Source organism: Chiloscyllium punctatum, chromosome 35, assembly GCF_047496795.1.
Source record: "Chiloscyllium punctatum isolate Juve2018m chromosome 35, sChiPun1.3, whole genome shotgun sequence".
Classification (NCBI taxonomy): Eukaryota; Metazoa; Chordata; class Chondrichthyes; order Orectolobiformes; family Hemiscylliidae; genus Chiloscyllium; species Chiloscyllium punctatum.
In genome coordinates, this window is record NC_092773.1 from 9,429,468 (window position 1) to 9,446,800 (window position 17,333).

The 17,333-nt window shown below is 46.3% G+C and overlaps 1 protein-coding gene across 3 annotated transcripts in view; it reads left to right on the forward strand.

Annotated features, from left to right (window-relative positions):
* Positions 1 to 17,333, forward strand: part of ash2l (ash2 like, histone lysine methyltransferase complex subunit) — a 118,554-nt gene that overhangs the window by 85,591 nt on the left and 15,630 nt on the right. Inside the window, exons 6-10 of one of the 3 annotated variants that reach the window (XM_072553918.1) lie at positions 1,991 to 2,086; positions 3,148 to 3,243; positions 6,058 to 6,133; positions 12,121 to 12,138; positions 13,473 to 13,535. In XM_072553918.1, the coding sequence (XP_072410019.1) occupies positions 1,991 to 2,086; positions 3,148 to 3,243; positions 6,058 to 6,133; positions 12,121 to 12,138; positions 13,473 to 13,535 (349 nt within the window). The remainder of the gene's footprint in view (positions 1 to 1,990; positions 2,087 to 3,147; positions 3,244 to 6,057; positions 6,134 to 12,120; positions 12,139 to 13,472; positions 13,536 to 17,333) is intronic. The other 2 variants (XM_072553916.1, XM_072553917.1) reach the window with 2 other exon arrangements.

The window sequence follows — 17,333 nt, forward strand, 5'->3', positions numbered from 1 at the left end:
AATAATGTGCCCCGTCTCCAAGCTGTGCTGGAACAGCTCACCAAAACTCATTCCAAAGCACCTTCCAAACCTATGAGCTCTCCATTCTGGGGGGGGGCAATGGCAGCAGATATATGGGCACCTGCAAGTTCCCCTTCAAGGCACTCCCCATCCTGAATGAGATCACTGTGTCTTCAGTGTTCCTGGGTCAAAGTCCCTTTCCAGCAGTAATGTAGGTCTTTGTACACCCTAATAACTGCAGTGGTTCAAAGGAAGCAGCTCAGCACAATCTCCTCAAGTGCACTTGAGGGTGGGTGATAAATGCTGGCCCAGCCAGTGATGGCCATGCATGAATATCTTTTAAAAAGCAAGATGCATCACATCAGAGCTGCTGTATCACTTGTACATTTGTGTCTCCTGGCCTGAGGCTGTGGGCTTTGGGGCTGGGGTGGGGGAGCTTGTTCCAGAATGGTCTTTGGACCCAGAGTGGGACATGTCACCAAAATCAGCAATGGAGCACAGACTGTGTGATTGCTGCAGTCATCTGTCTCAGCTCTGAGCAAGGGTTGGATTCAGGTCCGGATGGATTCACAACAGCAGAGAACTGTCAAGTACTGGCAACAGAGGCTGGCCAGCTAAGTACACTTATAAATTGTGTCCTTGGTCATTTTGTTATCTGGAGGCCAGTGTTTACATTGAAATTACCAGAGCTGGCCGAAACGGAACACGATTTAAAACCGGTTTGGATAGGGACAGAAATATGAAAGGTTTGGAGGGATTTGGGCCAAACACAGGCAAGTGGAACCAGTTTAGTTTGGATCGAGGGGTCTGATTCCCGACAAATGAGTCGATGACAAACCAGCACAACTGAAATTGGTGCAGAAGGGCCTGCAGTTCCTCAGACTGTGCCTCTGAGGATAAGGAAGACACTTAGGGTGAGCTGGGGCTGGGTTCCCAAAATGAAGAAATGACGAGGGAGACCATGCAACCATTGCGTTCCTACATTATAAGAGAATGGTGTAATAGCAGCACCATTCCAACCAATGACACCCCAATCATGTGATACCCAAGACGTGGAAGGAAAGTTCACATTCTACATATAATGGTCGAAAGTCTTCAGTAGTGTTGTAGCCAACTCACGTTGCTGAAAGATGCATTGTGGCAGAACCGTCTGTACTTCTGTTACGCTCCTATTGCTGACATTGTTTGCACTCAAGTGTCCCTCCCTCCCAACTTCAACAGTATTATGGTCCTCCAAATGCTGGCACGATCAATAATGGTTACATGCATTCACACTGCACATTTAAAACTGAGGTGACCCTGAGGAACCTAAACACTAGGTCATCGAGAGCACTCTTCAAGGCAGGGAGAGAGGCGGAGACACTTAAACATGGAAATTGTAAATAATTCAGTGATTAAAGTTGGGGATATCCATGAGCTAAAAATGACCACAACACACACATGTCAATGGGGTACAAGCCTACAGGAAGTAGAAGCAAGGGGCTGCAATTTGTGAGATTTAAACTTGCGATTTGCATTGCTGGGTCTCCAATTCTGATTGAACTGGGAGCAGAAGGACACAGGAGAGCACTGTAATCAAGGGATGACCCCACAAGTTACCTCCTTCCTCTCATTGCTACTTTCCCGCTGCCTTCCTCCAGACAGCCCAATCCTTCCTCTCCTTGCACACCCCCTGCCTCCCTATCCCAGGGTTCTGGGACACCACTTTGAATAATTTTGCATTTTGAAAATAGCTACGCAGTGTAAGCAGCTACCTTTGGAGAGAGTAATGGGGACAGGGGGATAGGCAAGATGCCCAACCTACTTCTGAAACACTCTCTGCTGTTGAAGACCCAGCAAGTTACAGTTAGCTTTTCTGACAACATGGGCATGTGATAACATTATAAATCCTCTGTAGTGTTCATTATTTATTTCTTGTGTGTCACGATGAATGATATGAGGCTTCACTTAAACCCCCTGTTCTTGCATCTGGCCCTGTTATTTTCTGCAGGATATTATACCTTTCATTGACAAATATTGGGAATGTTTAACGACTCGACAGCGACCTAGCAAGATCACTTGGCCAAACAACATTGTGAAGACCATGGTGAGTGCATTCTCCACTGAATGTGATCTTAGTTGTGGCTGGAGTTTAGTTTTGTAAAATACGATGAGTGTTGTGACCTGGTACTGAAACATTATTGTTGTACTTGTACAATGAAGGTTAAGGGTGTATCTGATCGTGGAGCAATACTGTGTGGTTACTGGGATCTCAGTTGTGCTGACTCTTGAGAAGTACTTGTGTTATTTCCATTTGAGCTGCAGTGAAGCCCAATCGGGCAGTTTAACTTTTGGGAGCACAGCACTGCACTGCAGACAGGACATCTGGCTGCACTCATAGTGTGGCCCGTGGGGTGTGACAGCAAAGCATTCCAAACCAGTTGGATCCTGCTCCAGAAGCAAGCCCTCAGAATTCCAGACTGATACTCCAGCGTTGTACTGAGGGAGTGCTGTGCTGTTCGGAGGCGGGTGGGAGACACCAAACCCATGGCCCTTTTTGCCCTCTAGGTCAGAGGTACAATGACTTGATTTTGAACAAGAGGGGAGGAGTTGAAGCATTTCTTGTTCAGTGGTGTATTATCACTTTTGCAACATCTGGAAGCCTTTAAATTGTGCATTGGAAGAGCACATTCCTCTTTTGTAATTGTGGCACAGACTTGCAAATGGAAATGAAGGGGCTGTCTAACGGTGTGACCTTGTGCATTGTCCACCCTCTTTCTCCACCCTACAGTCCTACAGCACGGAGACATATCCTTTGGCCTGAAATGGTCCGTGCTGACCAAACTGTCCATCAACGCTCACACCATTTCCCTGCACTTGGCCCATATCCTTCTAATCCTCTTCTATCCATGTATTTGTCCAAATGCCTTTTAAATGTTGTTAATGTACCCACCTCAACCACTTTCGCTGGCAGCTCATTCCACATGCATACCACTCTCTGTGTTTCAAAAAAAAGGTAACCCCTCAGATTCCCTTTTACTCTTGCCCCTCTGAACTTAAACTGATGCCCTCTCGCCCTTGATTCCCCAACCCTGCGATAAAGACTGAGTGCATTTGTTAAATTGTATGGAGCCCCATGACCAACTTTGTGTTCCTCTGAAATTTCAGACCAAAGAGCGGGATGTGTTTCTGGTCAAGGAGAATCCCGATCCAGGCAGCAAGGATCCTCAGGAAGACTACCCCAAGTTTGGCTTGCTCGACCAGGTAAGAGGCTAGCTTATGTCTAAGGGAACAAGAGAGATACTGGGTAGCACATTGGCTCAGTGGTTAACACAGCTACCTAACATCGCCCAGGACCCAGGTTCGATTCCAGCCTCAGGCGACTGCCTGTGTGGAGTTTGCACATTCTTCCCATGTCTTCGTGGGTTTCCTCCGGGTGCTCAGGTTTCTCCCTATAGTTCAAAGATGTGCAGGTTAGGTGGGCTGGGAAATTCCCCTGCAGTATTCAGGGATGTGTGGGTTGGCTGGATTTCCCATTGGAAATGCAGGGTTGCACAGAGTGGACAGAGTTGGGATGTGTCTCGATGGGATGCTGTATGGAGGGTTGGTGTGGACTTGATGGGCTAAAGGCCTCGTTCCACACTGTCGGGATTCGATGAGTGGAGCACACTCTTAAAGCAGTGTCAGTATTCAGAGCAGTAATGCCATGTTGGACTGACATTTAGACTGCAACAACATGGAATTCTACCCTCTCGTTACTTGTAAGACTGATGGCATCCAGTATGAGAAAGGATATTCTTGAGGCAGGAATGAGGTTGGCAGGTTGTTCAGCAAGAGTGATTCATGGAGCGAATCCCCTTTGTCCAAACTTGCAAAGAATGATGGGTCATCACATTGAAACGCACACAGTTACTGGAGGGTGAGATGTGGTGGATTTTTAAAGGCTGTCGAACTCAGTAAGGAGAAACCTAGAACAGTACGCTGTCATCTCACGGTGAGGCAGTCAGCCCTATCATACTGAAATGTGCAGTCAGTTGGGTGGCTTTGGAATTGTCTAACCCGGACAGCGGGAGCTGCTCAGATGTTGAGTGTAAGAGTGAGATCGACAGTCATTTGGTGCTTTGATGGGGGGGTGCTGAGAGCTATGGTGAGGAACTGGGAAAGTGAGGTTAATGTAGAAATTCAACAATTTCTATCGTAAAGCAGAGCTGCTGGCTGAAAGGGTTCCATAGGATGCTCCTCTTCAGCAGCTCACAGAACACCCGAAATAGGAGGTGGCGTTCAGAGCTGGGCACCAGGATAGGCAACTGTTGGGAATTAAACTGTAATCATTGGGTATCAAGTCAGTGGGAATAACCTTAAACTGATTGCTTCAAATATCAGTTTTAAAAAACAGTTGGACAGACTATGAAAGTTCAAACACTCCGACAAATGGCTTTTTTTATGTTCTGTCTTTTACAGGTGTGAGTGCTTTGTGATTTTTTCTTAAGAGTGAATTGATAATTAACTATCTCCCATATTGATGTATCCTTCAGTTGTGTGATCTGTGCTGTAACTTTACTCTTTGGTCAGGAAACATTGATGTATTAGCTATAAATGTTCAATGAAGGAATAAGACCATAAACGATAGAAATTGAACAAATATTTAGTTTGAGAGCTATTGCCTTACAGAAGAGTATTCCGAATTTTATTCCCTCATGACCAATTGTCCTCGGTCAGTGTTTCAAGCTGATCCGCACCATTTTAATAACCATCTTCAGCAATGTCATGGAATAATCCCCTCTTGCCTGGATGGGTGCAGCTGCAGCAACACCTTCCAGAGCAAAGCAGCCCACTTGATGAGCACCACATCCACAAGCATCCACTTCCTCCACCACCAACTTTCTGTAGTAACAGTGTGTACCATGGACAAGATGCACTGCAGAAATACACCACAGCTCCTGAGACAGCACCCTCTCAACCCAAAATCTCTACTGTCTAGCAGATCATGGCAGCATATATATTGGAAAATTCCCCTCCAAGCTACTCCCCTTCCTGACTTGGAAATGTATCGCCGTTCCTTCACTGGTGCTGGGTCAAAATCTTGGAATTCCCTCCCTAAGGGCATTGTGGGATAACCAATTGTGGTACAAGAAAGCAGCTAACTACCACCATGTCAAGGGGCATCTAGGGATGGGCAATATATGCTGGGCCCAACCAGCGATGCCCTTGTCCCATGAATTAATCAAAAAAAAACATTAACATCCATCTCATGGACTCTGGTTGATTTTGCCTGACTGCGCATTGCTTCAGTTAAAGTGTTTCCGAAACTCTTATCAATGCTCGTGTACCTTCAGTATTGATCATTCCAGTGAATGTTTGACTGGCCCCTCTCCCATATTCTGCAGAATTGACGTGATCCAAACCCATAGCTGAACAAGTCCTGCTCACCTGTCGTCCCTGTGGTTGCTGACTGTCACTTCCTCCCCATCATTGCAAGCTCTGTAGTGACCGCTGACATTTAAAGAGAAACTTTAGAGAAAATCCCACAGGAAGAATAAAATCACAAGGATTCAGGTTTAAAATAATGCCTTTTATTGCCCACAAAGCACATGAAGGAACTGCGACAGTACTAACATGAGATGAACAGTGACACTTGGCATCAGAAAACATCTTGAAACTTGCTGACATATACATTGACGAGAAACTTTCTTTTCTGAATGTTATCTTTTACCCACTCCCGCTAAAAGTGACGCCAAATGAGTTTGACACAGCTCTCAAAGAGAGAGTTCTCATCCATGTTTGTCAAAACCCTCTATGGCATCAGCCCTCATCATCTCCACACTTAAAAATGACTCCCAAAAAATAACTCTCTGCAGCCATCAGAAGCTTCCACCTCAGGATTAAAAACAGCTGAAGTGAAATAATGATGCACTTTAGTTTTCACATAGAATGTTGAGATCTACCGTGGAACCTCCCAGTTCAAGAGAAGGCCTTTAGATCTTTCATTCCTCAAGCCTCACAGTCAGATGCTTTAACTCGCAATGTTGTGTTTTGCTGACCTGAAACTGGCTTGCTGCTTGAAACTCTCTCTTGTAGGATCTTTCTAATATCGGTCCAGCGTACGACACCCAGAAGCAAGGTGGATCCTTGACCCCAGGGAGCAATCTTAATGGTATGTTGATGTCATCAGACCTGCTCTGCTCTCAATTTGAGCCTGTTGTGAATCATTGGTGTGAATGTATCTTCCGACCCTATCCCTTTGATTTGTCCATCAGTATGTCAAGCAAATCCTTGACAAATCTCTCACTTCATGCCTGTGAAGTTTTAAAGACGTTTCTAAATAAAATGTAGGCCATCAGGTAGAGGAGCATGTAAAACCCATGGGAGGGTGAATTATGTGCGGTGCCTACGCACTTAATGGCAGTCTGAATGCTCAGTTGTCCGCAAAGACAATTTTTCAGGTAATACCTTGAAATCCAGCTACAGCAGGCACCTTAGCACAGAAGCTCCTCCAGCTTGGGAAGGTTTGCTGTTGCTTATTGACAAGATGAACCTGCTTCCATCTCAGCCAGGGATCTGCTCACCAGGGACAAGCATTCAAAATTTAATAGATTTGGAAGGAAGTAGCGATAATGGTCGCTGATGTGTTTCATGTCCTAGTGACACCTCCGCTTGTGCATGAGCAAAGCCTCTGATGAGGTACCTGGCACGAGTGGCTGGGACAGTCACCTTTATATTGTATCTGTGGGATGGTGGGTGTCCTAACAGCAGTTATTCTCTCTGGGATGTCAGGAAGCCTGACAGATGCACATGGCTTGGAACAAGATGTCTCAGGTTGGGGAGTGAGTAGAGACAGCTATTGCACACTTGGCCCAGCTCCTCACTAATATTTTTACCCAGAACAACCAGTTGTTTTCCAAGCATTTGCTTGACAAATTATATTTACTGGTGAGTCGGGTGTTTACGCCAGACCTGGGCAGCATTTCAGCCAGTGCACCACCTTCCCTTTCATTTAGAACATAGAACATAGAACAATACAGCGCAGTACAGGCCCTTCGGCCCTCGATGTTGCGCCGATCAAAGCCCACCTAACCTCCACTAACCCACTATCCTCCATATACCTATCCAATGCCCGCTTAAATACCCATAAAGAGGGAGAGTCCACTACTGCTACTGGCAGGGCATTCCATGATCTTACGACTCGCTGAGTGAAGAACCTACCCCTAACATCAGTCCTATATCTACCCCCCCTTAATTTAAAGCTATGCCCCCTTGTAATAGCTGACTCCATACGCGGAAAAAGGTTCTCACTGTCAACCCTATCTAACCCCCTAATCATCTTGTACACCTCTATCAAATCACCCCTAAACCTTCTTTTCTCCAAAGAAAACAACCCCAAGTGCCTCAGCCTTTCCTCATAGGATCTTCCTACCATACCAGGCAACATCCTGGTAAACTTCCTCTGCACCCGTTCCAGTGCCTCCACATCCTTCCTATAGTATGGCGACCAAAACTGCACACAATATTCCAGAAGCGGCCGCACCAGAGTCTTATACAACTGCAGCATGACCTCAGGACTCCGGAACTCAATTCCTCTACCAATAAAAGCCAGTACGCCATATGCCTTCTTCACTGCACTATTTACCTGGGTGGCAACTTTCAGAGATCTGTGTACATGGACACCAAGATCCCTCTGCTCTTCCACACTACCAAGTAGTCTACCATTAGCCCAGTAATCCATCTTTTTATTACTCTTACCAAAGTGAATCACTTCACACTTAGCTACATTGAACTCCATTTGCCACCTTTCTGCCCAGCTCTGCAGCTTCTCTATATCCCGCTGTAACCTGCCATATCCTTCCTCACTGTCTACAACTCCTCCGACTTTCGTATCATCCGCAAACTTGCTCACCCAACCTTCTAACCCTTCCTCCAGGTCATTTATAAAAATGACAAACAGCAATGGTCCCAAAACAGATCCTTGCGGAACACCACTAGTGACGGCACTCCAAGATGAATCTTTGCCATCAACTACTACCCTCTGTCTTCTTCCAGAGAGCCAATTCCTAATCCAAACCTCCAACTCACCCTCAATGCCATATCTCTGTATTTTCTGCAGTAGCCTACCATGGGGGACCTTATCAAACGCCTTACTAAAATCCATATATACTACATCTACCGCTTTCCCCTCATCTACCTCCTTCGTCACCTTCTCAAAGAATTCAATAAGGTTTGTGAGGCACGACCTGCCCTTCACAAAACCATGCTGACTATCCTTGATCACATCATTCTTATCCAGATGTGCATAAATCCTATCCCTTATAATTCTCTCTAAGACTTTGCCCACAACAGAAGTGAGACTCACTGGCCTATAGTTACTAGGATTATCCCTACTCCCCTTCTTGAACAAGGGAACCACGTTTGCTAGCCTCCAGTCCTCTGGCACTACTCCTGTAGACAAAGAGGACACAAAAATCAAGGCCAATGGCTCTGCAATCTCCTCCCTTGCTTCCCAGAGAATCCTAGGATAAATGCAATCAGGCCCAGGGGACTTATCTATTTTCACCCTTGCCAGAATTTCCAACACCTCTTCTGTACATATCTCAAAGCCATCCATTCTACTTATTCGTGCCTCAGTATTCATATCGACAACAATGTCCTGTTCCTGAGTGAATACTGACGAAAAGTATTCATTCAGCGCCTCCCCAATCTCTTCAGCCTCCACACGCAACTTCCCATTACTATCCTTGATTGGACCTATTCCTTCCCTAGTCATTCTTTTATTCCTAACATACCTATAGAAAGCCTTAGGGTTTTCCCTAATCCTACCAACTAAGGACCTTTCATGTCCCCTCCTTGCTGCTCTTAGCTCTCTCTTCAGGTCCTTCCGGGCTACCTTATAACTCTCAATCTCCCCTATTGAACCTTCACGCCTCATCTTTACAAAGGCCGCCCTCTTCCATTTAACAAGGGATTCCAACTCCTTATTAAACCACGGCTCCTTCACACGACCCTTTCCTCCCTGCCTGATAGGTACGTACTTATCAAGGACACTCAATAGTTGCTCCTTGAACAAGTTCCACATATCAATTACGCTCTTGCCTTGGAATCTACTTTTCCAATCCACACATCCTAAGTCATGCCTCAACGCATCATAATTTCCCTGCCCCCAGCTATAACTCTTGCCCTGTAGTACACACTTATCCCTCCCCATCACGAGACTAAAAATCACCGAATTGTGGTCACTGTCCCCAAAGTGCTCACCTACCTCTAGTTCTAATACCTGGCCTGGTTCGTTACCCAGAACCAAATCCAGTATGGCCTCACCTCTTGTTGGCTTATCTACATATTGTGTCAGGAAACTCTCCTGCACACATTGCACAAACACTGACCCATCTAACGAACTTGAGCTATAGCTTTCCCAATCAATATCAGGAAAGTTAAAGTCTCCCATAACAATCACCCTATTACTGTCACTCTTCTCCTGAATCATCTTCGCAATCCTTTCTTCAACGATTCTAGGACTATTAGGAGGCCTGTAAAAGACTCCTAACAGGGTGACCTCACCTCTCCTATTCCTAACCTCAACCCAAACTACCTCAGATGGCAAATCTTCATCCATCTTCCTTTCCACCGCTGTAATACTATCTTTGACAAGCAAAGCCACACCCCCCCCTCTTTTACCCCCACCTCTGACCCTACTAAAACATTTAAACCCTGGAACCTGCAACAGCCAATCCTGTCCCTGATCTAGCCATGTCTCCGTAATAGCCACAACATCGAAGTCCCAGGTACCAACCCACGCTGCGAGTTCACCTACCTTATTTCGTATACTTCTGGCATTAAAGTATACACACTTCAAGCCACTCTTCTGTTTACAGGCACGATCCTTTAAGATTGATACCATATTCCTACCCTCCCTACACTCCAGGTCCTGCACCCTAAAGTTACAGTCTGGGTTCCCATGCCCCTGCAGAGTTAGTTTAAACCCCCCCCAAGAGCACTAGCAAACCTCCCCCCAAGGATACTGGTGCCCCTCAGGTTCAGGTGCAGACCATCCTGTCTATAGAGGTCCCACCTTCCCCAGAAAGAACCCCAGTTATCCAAATACCGAAATCCCTCCCTCCTGCACCATCCCTGTAGCCACGCATTTAACTCTTCTCTCTCCCTATTCCTCGACTCTCTATCACGTGGCACGGGTAACAAACCAGAGACAACAACTCTGTTCGTTCTAACTCTGAGCTTCCAACCTAGCTCCCTAAAAGCCTGTCTAACATCCTCAGCACTCCTACCTATGTCATTGGTGCCAATATGGACCACGACTTCAGGCTGCTCCCCCTCCCCCTTAAGGACCCGGAAAACACGATCAGAGACATCACGTACCCTTGCACCTGGGAGGCAACATACCAAACGTGAGTCTCTCTCGTTCCCACAAAACCGCCTATCTGTGCCCCGAACTATCGAGTCCCCAATTATTATTGCTCTGCTCTTCTCCACCCTTCCCTTCTGAGTAGCGGGGACAGGCTCCGTGCCAGAGGCCTGAGCCCCGTTACTTACCCCTGGTAAGTCGTCCCCCCCACAAGTATCCAAAACGGTATACTTGTTCTTGAGGGGAACGACCACAGGGGGTCCCTGCACTGGCTGCTTCCTCCCAGTCCCCCTCACTGTCACCCATCTATCTGCCATCTTTGGAGTTACTACTTCCCTATAGCTCCGATCTATGACCCCCTCTGCCTCCCGAATGATCCGAAGTTCATCCAACTCCAGCTCCAGTTCCCTAACACGGTCTTGGAGGAGCTGGAGATGGGTGCACTTCCTGCAAGTGTAATCAGCAGGGATGTCCATGGCATCCCTCACCTCATACATGTTGCAGGAGGAACATTGCACTGCCTTCACTGCCATCCCTCTAAAGCTAACCTTTATTTAAAAAAAACTGGGTCTAAAGAATACAACAAGCAAAATTCGGCACTTACCTCCTTACCACAACGGATCTTATTATTAGGTTAGAGGAGGAGGGCGGGAGGGAGGCACTACCTCCGTAGTGCCTCGGGTTCTTCAGCTGTGCGCTTTTAAAGGGGAAACAAACCTACCCAGGTAAGCTTACGCTCTACCTGCTTCCGGGTCTTGGCTGCCTCTCTGGTCGTCGTCACTTCCCCCTACTGCTCCCGCTCTTTCTGTGAAGAGAGAGTGAAAAAAACCACCGCTGCCCGCTACCGGTAAGTACTTTTAAAACAAACAGTCTTACCTTAGCTGCTGCTCGCACTCAAAAATGAGTAGTATTAGCTCAGGTATTCTACTGTCCAGCTCAGCCCTGGGAAGTGGAATCCAGAGGAGCTGAACCATTCCTCCTCACACACGTTTTAATCCTCATACAATCCTTATAGATCATTTCCACTTTCAAAATCATCACATGATGAGTTGGAAACATTGTTAAATGGATGAAAGATTAAGTCCCATTCTATTTGTCCTGCTATCCTGGCTGCTTGTTGCAACAGTAATGTAATTGTTGTCTAACTATGGCAAGTAATCTCTGTCAGTTAATCTGCAGAAGAGAAGAAAGGGGTTTGGGAGTCGCAGATCCCTGCTAGTGTGAAGAGTTCCAGTTAAAATTTCACAGGCTCATTAAAGTCTAGTTTGTGTGTGGCATTGAATCTTTGAAATGCTTTCTGTTCAGTGCAGAATAAATCATAATATGGCCTTTGAGAAAATGTTGCTGTTTTGTATTCATCAGAATATGGCTTCAATGTATTTCCCATGCCTCAGAGATTTTGCAATCGAACCAGCCATGCTCACTGCTGGAACAGTCAAGTGGTGTAAGATCACCTGTGGCCCACCTCACCGAGCACCCACAAACTCTCCCACAGCCTGGTGGTGGGTGTAACTGACTGCAAGGCTTTGGAAGGCCTGAGGTGGCAACCTGCTGACTGTCTTCCCTCTTCTATGTTGCAAATCAGCAAACAGAAGGCCCATGGGTCTTTGGCTACACTTGTGAGCTGAGCTGAAACATGGCCTCTGCTGGCCATTGCTGAAGGAGCAATTGTCCACTGTTGGGGATGTGAGCAATGCCTCGGTTCAGAAAGAGTTAAGGTGTAAGAGTTCATTGTTGATGCTTGTGTTATCTTTGGGCTATACAAATGCATGCTTTGACCTTTCTTCCAGGTGGACCAACATTTGCAGGTGAAAGTTTGTGTCTTAAGAAGTTCTGAACCTTAAGTATTTTGTACCTGCCTTAAAATGCTTGTTGTTTAGCGATTTGCAGTGTCTTTTGTTTAAAATTACCTGAGCTGTTTGTTTCCTCTGATCTGAACTGGGCAAAAAGGTGTGACATTTGTTCAGGGGAAGGAAAATGCTGTTTATTTTTTTGCATGAAGACAAGTTCAGACACGAACCTGTGCTTGAGAGCCGCATGAACTGCTTGCCCCTGATATACAGCAAGCTGTATTCATCTGCTTGAATTTTAATTTTGAATCAGGACATTGTTTGATGACCAGAGATTGTAACTGGGCCTGACGATGATGGTGCAGTTCCTGTTGCAATGCAGAGTTGAGAATTGCACAGTTCAAATCAGATGACCCAGTTTGATTGGAAGTTTGAGTGGGTGATGGCGGTGATGGACATCTTCTTACCTTTGCTGCCTTGAGCTTGAGGTAGTGAGCATTCTGAAACCTGTGTATTCAAGGAACATCCAGTTGCACCCAGTTGTTGTTAAAGAGAGGGCAGGTTGGATTGTGATGTTGGTCACAGTACAGCTGCAATGTGTAGCATCTCCCAGCAGAGGGAACCCAAACTGGACCCAATCAGGCACTGATGTCACCTTTAAATGCACTGAATTTCAAACTGTCCACTTCTGTGTGCAACACCCTTCCTCCCTACCTCATTCTAGTGCATTCTAGTTACTTTCTCGATCGTTATCTCTGCTTTTGCCCTTCCCCAAGAAACTCTTGCTTTTTTTCTCCTCTCTGCTCACCTCGTGGTTAAGTTGGCAGTCTGGGATGTTCTGTGCCCCAGGTTCAGCTGATGATGAGGGACAGAGCGACCGCTATGATTGGGAATCACGACTCTTCAGGAAGCGGGGGAGAATCAGTTGCAACTGCGTTTCATTTTCCTTTCCCAATTCCAGTCTAAATGTCGGATAAGATCAGGGTTCCAACTCCTCACTAACACCCTCTGGTCAAAGCTGCCAGAGTTGGTCATCCAGACTTTGAAGTGAGGTGTATGGGGCTTTTTGTCTGCAGAGTAGCCAGCAACTGGGAACCCCGTTCCTCCCCGGTGGCACAGAGCAGTCACCGCAGAGCGGGTATCGAATCTCCCACCTTGCCACTGGGAGCGCTCACTGGAGCTCTCAAAGAGAGGAACCTGAACTGGAACACTGCGCTCCATCTGAGCAGTCCCATGTGAAGCCAGCAAGTTCCTGGGTACTTGAGGGTACTGGCTGGGTGCTGCTGCTGCTAACTGAACGCAAACAGGCTCAGCACAAGCGAGAATCGTGGCTTCACCATTTGTGTTTGCAGGGCGTCTCAGTGGTGCGACATGCAATGACGGGACTGGGGGTCGGGCCCGTGACGCTACACAAGGTGAGTTAACAATATCCACTGGAACTGCCTGGGTGGCTGGGAATGGAGGGGGGTCGGTGGGGGGGGAGAGATGGGGTAAGCATCGTGTTCAGGTCTTAACCTCATTCCCAAATGTGGCTGAAGTCTGCTCAGGATACTGTCCTCCCCTGTAAAGCATCTTGAATGAAAATGGACTCCAGCATTTGAGTTGATTGGCTGAAGCAAAGTTGGCCTCGACTACTTCCAAATTGAAACGGGTTTGTCTGCTATCTGCAATTCTTGATGATTTAGGCTGGGGAGTGGTAATGTGAGACACCTGAGAGGAGAGAATCCATTGCAGGTGAGGGAGTCATGTAGATGGCTTCAACTCTGCACCAAACCCAAGCTTAATTCACTTGGATTCTGATCCTTAACCAGTCTGCTTTACTGAACTCAAAAGTTGAGCAAAGTATTGTGGAACTTCTCTCACCTTGAAAGCACTCTCTTTCACTCTGTTCAGGGTTGACCCTCCGATGTGCAGTACAGCAGGTCCAATAAGATGCATCTGTAGTTTTGCCCTTGACTTTGTTGCTGCAGCGGTATTATGTTCCGTCTACATTATAGTAAGATGACCTTTGGGGAATGCATGCATGCTTTTGTCAGTACTTCTGTGTGGGACATTTGTCCTGCTGTCTGTCATCTTTTGCATCGACATTGTAAAACTCTGCTCCATACTGAGGATGAGACTGAGTTAAGTCTGCCTGATAGCTTAGCAGAAAGTTAAAATCTTGCTTTGTGTTTCTTGAATAGGGTCAGGCGTAATTCTGATGTGAGTCACTGGGATTTGCAGGAAGTGTTGAGGCTAGATTGGAAATATATTCTCAACATGCTTATTTGCTTTTTAAGCAGTAAATTATGGGGGGGCTAAATTGATCAAGTGGAATAAATCTGTTGCGACTTAAATTATTTCATTAAGTTAATTTATTCTCAGTCATGTTATGCTGTTCCTATGTAGAACTGGATATCTGCTGGAGAAAACCAAAGTGTGTTTTATGTTGGCAATGGCAAGTGGTATGGAGGCCTTTGGAGTAAAGAGCGATTGTTGATTGTAGTCTGTTTGATTCTAGGTGGTGTATAATCTTAGGAGCTGTGCACACTTTGAAGGAGTAACATTGTGCTGCTGCTCCATGTCTACACACCAAGGTTCACTGCTCTCCTGTTTTCCCAAATTCGCTCACTCTCCATTTGCTCTCTGCTGTTCATATTTACTGTACACCCATCCCCTTTCCCTTAGTCATGTAGCTTCTTCAACTCAAGACCCATCGTCTGTCGCCCTCAACACTTGCATTCTCCACCATTATTCAAGAAGGATGGCAGGGATAAACCAGAACGCTACAGGCCAATTTCTGTGGTGGTGCGATGGTTGGAAACTGTTGAGGGGCAGAATTAATTTCTCATTGGAGAGGCACTGATTCATCAAGGGGAGTCAGCATGGCTTGGTCAGGGGGAGCTCAGGTCTCACAAACTGGACTTTTTGAGGAAGTTACTGGGTGTGGAGCTGAGGGTAGTGCAGTCGATGCCTATACAGACCTCAGTCAGGCTCTCTCTGAAGTCTCACATGGCAGGCTGCTTAAAAAGTGGGATCCAGGGCAGTTTGGAAAATGGGATCCAAAAGAGGCTCTGTGATGGGAAGCAGAGGGTGATGGTTGAAAGGTGCTTTGGAGATTGAAAGCCTGGGTCCAGTGGCATTCCACAGGATTTGGTGCTGGGTCTCTTGCTGTTTGTAGTATGCACTGACGATAGAGACATGAATGTATGCGCTATGATCTGTACATTGTAAGAAATGGGAAAATGGAAGGTGGGGGAAATAGTGAGGTGGAAAGACTAAACTGAAGGATGATGTAGATGGGGCCCAACAGGGGCAAATGAAATGGCATCCTGAAAAGTGTGAGCTCATGTGTTTTCTTGGAAGGGTTGTGCAGAGGATCAGAGGGATCTTGGTGTTAATGTTCACAGATCCTTACAGGTGGCTCAGATGGCTCAGAAGGCAGATGGGAGATTGGCTGACATTAGTCAAGGTATTGTGTATAGAAGCAAGGAGGACCTTGGTGGTGTTCAAGTCCTGTCTCCTCAAGAGGTCTGTCATGACATCAGTAAACAGGTTGATTGAAAAAATATTGTTTTTCATGACTGCAGTGCTGTGTCCAGTTCTAGGTGCCACACGAATGGAACAATATGACTGCCCCAGAGAAGGGGTATGTGAGATGAACCAGGATGTTTGCCTGGGCTGCAGCGATGAGCTCTGAACAGAGATCGGAAAGATTGGTGTTGTTTTCCTTGGATCAGAGCTGGCTGTGGGCTGGGTGTCCTGATTAAGGAGTACTAAGTTCTATTCATGTCTGTCAAGATGCTTCTTATACATTGCCGTGCTATCTGCCTCCACCACTATCTCTGGCAGCACATTCCAGCAACTTAACACCCTCTGTGTTAAAAAAAAACCTAGCTGTCACACCCCCTTAAACGTACATCCCCCTTTTTTACCCTGGGGAAAATGTCTCTGATTATCCACTGTCTCTGTACCACTCCTAATTTTTATAAACCTCTATCAGGTCGCCCCTCAGCCTCCAATATTCACTAACCATGGCAAAAGGGTCTCTTTCCACACGATAAGAACTTCATGACTCTTCAATTCTAGGTAGAGGAGCCTTGACAGTTTGGCACTGGTTCTCCCCTGTGTCTCAGAAGATGCAGTTTCGATGCATTTAATGCAGTGAGGGGAGATCTCTGTCTGCATCGGTAATGCGAGACAGAGTGCATATCCTCCACACTGGGAGTGGTCCTGAACAACAAGACACAGGAGCAGTTGGTCTTGCGTGAAGTGGAATGAACTTATTGTGGAAGGGTGTTGGAATAAAACTTCAGAACTAGGATGTAGAGAGAGATCGGAGTGTTACCATTGCAGCTGTACATCTTTGAATCGATGTCACCATCTGCACATGATGGCATTTGACTGATTGCAGAAGAGTTCAGGGTCTGCCAGTGTCGTCAGTGTTCTGCATCCATATTCTAAGTGTTGGAAGTTTCTGTTTTCTGTGTAACCTTTTGTGCCTTTGTGCTTTCCCCTCTGAGAATAGCTGCAGAAACTATCAATCTTGCAAAGCAATGTTCCTGCTGACATTTCCAAAAATCCTGCGCTCCTCCAATTAAAAAAATTCGTCTCGTTTCATCCTGACTTGCATCCTCCTTGCTTCGAGAGCAGGTACTGGCAGAATTTAGCACAGGTGCCCATGACAGTTTTCCAGCAGCCCATAGCTCAATGCATCCAGCACAGCCACATCACGGGCTTGTGAATGGCTTCCAGAAAAGGCAGCAGTTGTCTCTCCCTTCCTTCCAGTGAGATAGTGTGCCTTGTCAGGGATTTGGAAATCTGGACTTGACTTCCACAGTGTCAAGTGAGTACCATCTGAAAGTTAATATTGAAGATCTGTTGGGTGGCAGCACTAAACTACTCTTGAGTGTGTCTTTCTCTGGTCTGCAAGGTATCAGCTACATGGATTGAAGCAAAATGTGAGCAATCCTGTGGCAAATAAGCTGCAGAGTTAAGCAGATACAAGAATTAGTGTTGTAATGATACAATTGGACCTGGAGGCCAGACTCAAAGCTACGACTTGGGTTGTTGCAACTGTGATTGCAATGGGTTCAGTAACAAACACCGGGTCAAATTGACTGCACTCTCAGTACAACCCGTGTGTACAATGCAGGGTCAAGTCCTGAAATTACATTCTATTTGAACAGGCATGGCCAGATGTGGTCTGAAATGTGCTTCTCTCTTCCCCGTCC